At 39.2% G+C, this 7759-nt stretch overlaps 1 protein-coding gene and 1 pseudogene across 1 annotated transcript; both read right to left on the reverse strand.

The window, feature by feature from the left end:
* Nucleotides 1–677: 677 nt before the first annotated feature.
* Nucleotides 678–2379, reverse strand: LOC121972822 (annotated as a pseudogene).
* LOC121971382 (photosystem I P700 chlorophyll a apoprotein A1-like) lies at nucleotides 2330–3715 on the reverse strand. Its single transcript, XM_042522630.1, has one exon. The coding sequence runs from the start codon at nucleotides 3713–3715 to the stop codon at nucleotides 2750–2752; it is 966 nt and encodes a 321-aa protein (XP_042378564.1). The 3' UTR covers nucleotides 2330–2749.
* Nucleotides 3716–7759: the final 4044 nt, after the last annotated feature.

The raw sequence follows: 7759 nt of genomic DNA on the forward strand, positions 1-7759 counted from the left end.
ATTCCACAAAGCTAGAAGGCGCCTTCAGCGAGGTACAGTGGATAAAATTTTATCCACTACCAATGACAAAATCTGCCTGGTCGAAGGCGCCTTCCATGGGCTGGAAGGCTCCTTCCATGGCTGGTTGAAGGTGTCTTCTGCTTGAAGGTCGCGGAGACGCCTTCAACTCCTATTGAAGGTGCCTCCAGTAGCTCCATCTTAGCTCTTCTGTTGCTCCGATTGCCTAGGTGATTTTGGCCAACCGAAATAAGGTTCACCCGAACCCAATTGCCGGCCTTCTCCTCAAGCAGGCTTCTGCTCCAGCTTCTCGTCCCTCGAATGTTGTGTGTGTTCTTCTCGTCTACTGGTGTACTCTTCCGCAACACCTCGTCCCTCGGATGCACCGAGCCCGTCGATTCTCTTCCCGTGTCATCCTTCTCGCTAGCTGCGTCTTCCGCTCAACTTCTTGTATTCCTAAGCTCCTGTACACTTAGACACAAGGGTTAAACACTAACAGGACCTAACCTAACTTGGTTGATCATATCAAAACTATCACGGGGGTACCAACACTCTCCTTCTAACCCAAATCTTGATTGGGAAGCTCCTCCTACTTTTGGGGATCAACTAAAACATTAGAGAGCATTAGTACAGGGAACCATTTGGGTTTGGGACCATTTGATAAACTAGACAATTACTTCCTAATATGAGAGACCTATACTGAAAAAAATATATTGGCCAAAAAACATGGACACCAAATTTTTTCCTTTCTCTTTTAAAATGCAACACATAACTTTTACTAAAATCAATGTAGTTGTATGCAAACCTAGAGTAATAGCATGATGAACCAAGAAGTCTCCAGGACCTATTGTTAAGAAGAGTGAATTTACTATTCTCATTAACTACATTTAACCAGCCCGGTAACCATATGCTTCGGCCTGCGTTGAATGCTGGGCCATTCGTTGAAGATAAGAGTACATCGAACCCGTATGAAGTCTTACCATGAGCGGATTGTATCCATTGGGCAAATATGGGTTCGATCAAGATTTGTTTTTCCGGAGTACCAAAAGCGAGCATGACATCATTATGAACATAAAGGCCCAAGGTATGGAACCCAAGAAAGAGGCTGGCCCAACTTAAATGAGATATGATAGCTTCTTTATGGTCTAACATTCTTGCCAATACATTATCCTCATTCTGTTCCGGATTGTAATCTCTAATGAAGAATATAGCTCCATGAGCAAAAGCTCCTGTCATGATAAACCCTGCAATGTATTGGTGATGAGTATATAACGCAGCTTGAGTAGTAAAGTCTTGTGCTATGAATGCATAAGCAGGTAAAGAGTACATGTGTTGAGCTACTAAGGAAGTAATAACCCCTAAGGAGGCTAAAGCAAGACCTAATTGAAAATGAAGCGAATTATTGATTGTGTCATAAAGACCTTTATGTCCGCGCCCTAATCGACCCCCTGGAGGAATATGTGCTTCTAAAAGATCTTTGATACTGTGCCCAATCTCGAAGTTAGTTCTATACATATGACCTGCGATCAGGAAAAGAATTGCGATAGCTAAATGATGATGAGCAATATCGATCAGCCATAAACTTTGTGTTTGTGGATGGAATCCACCGAGAAGGGTTAGAATGGCAGTTCCCGCTCCTTGGGAAGTACTAAATAAATGGCTACTTGAATCAGGGTTTTGGGCATAAAGATTCCACTGACCCGTAAAAAGTGGTCCCAACCCTTGAGGATGGGGTAATACGTCTAAAAAATTATTCCATCTAACGTACTGTCCCTTGGATCCGGGAATAGCTACATGAACTAAATATCTTGTCCAAGCCAAAGAACTTACTCCAAAAAGTCCTGACAAATGATGATTTAGACGAGATTCTGCATTTTTGAACCACGAAACACTTGGTTTCCATTTCGGTTGTAGGTGTAACCAACCCGCTATTAAAGATATAGCAGAAAGAAATAATAGAAAAAGAGCTCTAGTATAAAGATCTTCATTAGTGCGTAATCTGATTGTATACCACCACTGATAAACACCGGAATAAGCGATATTCACTGGACCAGTAGAACCTCCTCGAGTAAAAGCTTCCACAGCCGGTTGACTAAAATGAGGATCCCAAATTGCATGAGCAATGGGTCTTACATGTAAAGGGTCTTGTATTCATGACTCAAAATTTCCTTGCCAAGCTACATGAAAGAGATTTCCGGACGTCCACAGAAAAATTATTGCTAACTGACCAAAGTGAGAAGCAAAAATATTCTGATAAAGACGTTCCTCAGTAATATCATCATGACTCTCGAAGTCATGTGCGGTAGCAATACCAAACCAAATACGACGAGTGGTGGGGTCCTGAGCTAAGCCTTGGCTAAACCTCGGAAATCTTAATGCCATAATGCCTTTCAAATCCTCCTAGCCATTATCCTACTGCAATAATTCTTGCTAAGAAGAATGCCCATGTTGTGGCAATTCCACCCAGAAGGTAATGGGTTACTCCTACAACACGTCCTTGTACAATGCTCAAGGCTCTAGGCTGAGTAGCAGGAGCAACTTTTAATTTGTTATGAGCCCAAACGATGGATTCAATGAGTTCTTGCCAATAACCACGGCTGCTGAATAGAAACATTAAACTGAAAGCCCATACAAAATGAGCACCCAAGAAAAAAAGACCATATGCAGATAATGAAGAACCATAAGACTGAATTACCTGAGATGCCTGTGCCCATAAGAAATCTCGGAGCCACCCATTAATAATAATGGAACTCTACGCAAAGTTTCCTCCTGTAATATGAGTTACTACTCCTTGATCACTTATAGTACCCCAAACATCCGACTGCATTTTCCAACTGAAATGGAAAATAACTACCGAAATGGAATTGTACATCCAGAATAGACCTAAGAAGACATGATCCCAGGCGGATACTTGACATGTCCCCCCTCTTCCAGGTCCATCACAAGGGAAACGAAAACCAAGATTTGCTTTATCAGGGATCAAACGGGAACTGCGAGCAAATAGAACACCCTTCAGTAGTATCAATATAGTTACGTGGATCGTAAATGCATGAATATGATGGACTAAAAAGTCTGCGGTTCCTAATGGAATAGGTAACAAAGCAACTTTACCGCCTACTGCTACCAACTCACCACCTCCCCAAGTTAAGCTGGTACTTGCTGTTGCACCAGGAGCTGTTATGCCAGGTGCTAAAGCATGGGTGTTTTGTACCCATTGAGCAAGGATGGGTTGTAATTGTATAGCAGTATCTGAAAACATATCTTGGGGACGTCCTAAAGCACTCATGGTATCATTATGAATATACAAGCCAAAACTGTGAAAACCTAAAAATATACATACCCAGTTAAGATGTGATATGATTGCATCGCGGTGTCTAAGGACACGATCTAATAGATCGTAATCTCTTACCATAAAAATTGCTGCATGTGCAGTAGCACCAACTATAAGAAACCCACCGATCCACATGTGATGGGTGAACAACGAAAGTTGTGTACCATAGTCAATAGCTAGGTATGGATAGGGAGGCATGGAATACATATGGTGAGCTACAACAATGGTTAAAGAACCTAACATAGCGAGGTTAAGAGATAATTGAGCATGCCACGATGTTGTTAGGATTTCATAGAGTCCCTTATGGCCCTGCCCTGTAAATGGACCTTTATGAGCCTCTAAAATATCTTTAAGGTCATGACCAATGCCCCAGTTAGTTCTATACATACACTAACAGGACCTAACCTAACTTGGTTGATCATATCAAAACTATCACGGGGGTACCAACACTCTCCTTCTAACCCAAATCTTGATTGGGAAGCTCCTCCTACTTTTGGGGATCAACTAAAACATTAGAGAGCATTAGTACAGGGAACCATTTGGGTTTGGGACCATTTGATAAACTAGACAATTACTTCCTAATATGAGAGACCTATACTGAAAAAAATCTATTGGCCAAAAAACATGGACACCAAATTTTTTCCTTTCTCTTTTAAAATGCAACACATAACTTTACTCCAACATTATCAACGAAAAACTGAACGATTCTACCAGAAGTGACTAGTCAGTTTAGTTCTATCAGAGCATACAAGCAACACTCCACCGAAGCATGATTCTAGATCCAACAAGAAGCTCTCAAACTCCTTCTCTAGATCTCACAAGTGACAATAATTTGGATAACCTAATGGAGTATTGAGGACAGACAATACGTTTTCAACATTTCCCATAGTAACCTTACCTAAACGTCATCCGTGACATTTTTCTCCACTTAAACACAACAAGATTTCCACTTAGAGAGAATGACAGCTACCTATCCCTCACTAAGCCTTATATTTCTAGGCCCCTCTTTTCTCTTCTCCCCCTACTTTCCTTTATCTCCAAGCAAAGTCTCTCCACCCTGCCTATAAAAAGCTCTCAGCCTCTCCTCTCCCAGCATCCACTCCTCCCACTGCCAGTGCAAGTATTCAACTTTTTCAATGTATTCTCTAGTGTGCTCAAGTGTCTTTGTAAGTTTTCTTTGTGAGTTTTTTCTATGTAGTACCTATAAAAATATGTAAACCTCTAAGTTTTTGTCTATAAAAATTCCATCTTCCTATAAAAATTCTCCATTAGTAAAATTTATGCTTGTTTTTATAATGAACTGAACATTCACTGACCTGGTCAGGAAGACTATTGTCACGCCCCCAGAAGAGTCCCTGTCAGATAAAAATCCGACAGCATCTCCCCTGTACCGGTGACAATATGAAGCATGCATACATACATCACACTATATAAACATAAACAACAAATTCATCAGCCCACACGGCTGGAACATACATAAAATAGAAACAACATAGCCACGAAATGTATCAACTATATGTATATGTCATAGTTTTCATCAACTACAATTACTATACAGATAAACGACATCTGTAACAAAATTGTAAAATGTAAATACAGCGAAACAAAAGTAAAACAAACCAGCAAATCAGCACGTCGAGATCTCTGAGCAACTCTATGAAAGTCCAAAATCAACTATAATATCAAAAGGATCCCTGTGTCTGCAAAACTGGAGACCAAGGAATGTAGCAAATTAGCCAAATGGCTAAGTGGATACTCAAGAAAGATGTGCATGAATTTAATCTTATTGAAGAAGTCAAGGAAGTAGAATAAATCATCATCTTTTGTTACAACTTTAGGATTATTCTTAAAGTTCTACATTTATACATATATATGTATAATCATCTTCTCATTATCTATAATCAGGTAAAATTTTTAGATAGAGTTTGGGATCTTCACCTTATCATCACTTGTCATCATTAATAAAATCAATTCTTCAATCTTATTATTTAATCACTCAATTATAAGTTATCATGGTAAGATCAACATGTATATCAATAGTCTAAATCTGATAAATCAACTAAAAAGTGAATCACTGGAGTCAATATCATCAGAGTGAAATATCATATGGATAGGCTAAAAGCCTCCTAAGAGTATAAAACTGTCGCATACGTCATCGGACGTACGGGCTATCAGCCCTCACCGGTGGAAGACATAATAAACACTGACCGAGGGCTACATCACGCCAACACGCCTCGGGTGTACGGTCAGATACTCTGGACCGCGGCCGCCGCGCTACCACAATAACATGTGGGCGGTCCAGTACTCTAATATAGAGCTCTGGTATAAAACTAGGCTCATGGTCTTCACTTTTTAATTCTTCATTTACTATCTTTATTAATTCACCGTTATGATTATATTCATCCATTTATCATGATTATTCTCTTTTCATATTAATTGGTCAATCAAGGTAATATTTTCGTATCAAATCTATTAATTTATCATTATAGGGTCCACAGATAAAAAGCTACAAGTATCAACAGATAGAGTATCAAAAGCATGAAGTATGAAAGGTCAAGCAAGTCAAAAGAGACAAGGTATCAACAGAAGAGTAATTCAGAATATTTCTTTAATTTAAAAAAAAACAACCCTTCCCATATCAATCCCAATATGAACCCACATGTGAACAAGAAATAATATTAATTATTTACCCTACAATAATTTTAATATTTTAACCCATTTCGCTATTTATAATATCAGTTTCATCCCCATTTTGAAAATAATAATACAACATATACATATTCCAATTTATATATTTATTCATGCACAAGGAAATAGATAAGAGTAGATATATCCACCTTATATACAGCAAAATCTCCGAGTATCGGCAGGTCACCGTGCTCCACTCGAGCTCGGATCTACAAACACAATATCAAACATAACTTAAATAATCAAAATACTATCTAATAATAATAATGACCTAAAATCTACACATTATCTTTGATTCAAAATCAGTGAATTATTTTGATCTCGATACCTCGTACCACTTCGCATTCCTAAATACAACATCTGTTCTAATCTAGATAACCCTTCTAACTACACATCAATTTAACCCAAAGCAACCTAAAATATACCTTCTAAGGATTTTGTGTGGCTGCTGGAAATGAGGATAGCAACTAGGGTTATTTTCCCTTCGTCGTTGGCGGCCTCAGCTAGCTCCGGCGAACTTCGACAGTGCTGCCAAGAAAAGAACAGCAGCTAGGGCTGCTGTTGAGGAAACAAAAGGTAGCTATGGCAGTTAGGGAAGGTTGAAAACAAAGGAAGATGGAAATGGTGGGTCTTCCTCTCTTTACCGGTAGCCTCGGCGAGCTCTGGCGAAGGCCACAGCTAGCTCCGGTGGCTGCTGTGCTTGGCTGGAAAAGAAGGTAGCAACTAGGGCTTTTCTTTCCCCCTCTTTTCTGGTGGTCCGACGGGCTCCGGCACACTTCGAGGAGCTCCGACGATGCTGCAAAGAAGCAGGACAGCAAGGAAGGGGGAGCTTGTTGCCGTCGGAGAAGAGAAAAAGAGAGAAGGGGGTTGCAAATCTGGAGAAGAAGAAAGGGAAGGGATCTACCCTTCGTCACCACCGGAGAAGAGAAAGAAGGAGCTGCTGCGATTTCTCCTTTTCTGCTGTTGACGAGAAGCAAGGAAAAGAGAAGAAGGAGGGGTTGCAAGGTTCGGTGGGGGAAGGGAAGAAAAGAGGAAAAGAAGGGGGAAGGGGCACGTGGACAGGTATGGCTTGTTGAATTTTTTTTTTTTTTTTAATACTTAACAACTATACTCTATTCTATCTATCTTTTCTTAGTTCTTTTCCTCCGTCCTTATCTTAGTAATCGATAGGTAAATGGTAATATTATTAAGAATAACCAAGAAAGAACCTATAAGACTTGTGCAGTCTAAGTAAGAAGGGTATCTTACCTAAAGTCTTACGCATAAGTCGGGGCAACAGTTCAACGATGAGTTTCTGAACAAGTGAGGCTCCCTGGAAAACAAACAAGAAAAGAAAAAGACAGTGTTTTCTCTTACTTGACCAAATATCTTTTTCAAGAAAAATAAAGAACTCTTTAAAATTTAAAAAAAAACCAAAACTTTTCCGTATTATTACTACTATATCACTGTTATTACCCATTTTATTATTAAATTATTTATTACTGTTCAACTATTATTACCTACTTTGTTATAGTTTGTACTGTTCTACTATTTACTGTTCTACTTTGATATTGCTTTTACTATTATAGTATTTACTGTTCTACTTATTATTGTTCAGCACTGTTCAAATCATAACTTCAAAGAAGCACTTTTAAATTTTGATATCATAGTCCTAAGGCCCTCAAGGACCTTACACTTTATGAACAAAATACAATTCAAAAACACTTATTATGAGGAAGCTCTTGATTTCTTTCAACAATTTGC

The sequence above is a fragment of the Zingiber officinale genome, chromosome 4A, assembly GCF_018446385.1.
Source record: "Zingiber officinale cultivar Zhangliang chromosome 4A, Zo_v1.1, whole genome shotgun sequence".
NCBI classification, from domain to species: Eukaryota; Viridiplantae; Streptophyta; class Magnoliopsida; order Zingiberales; family Zingiberaceae; genus Zingiber; species Zingiber officinale.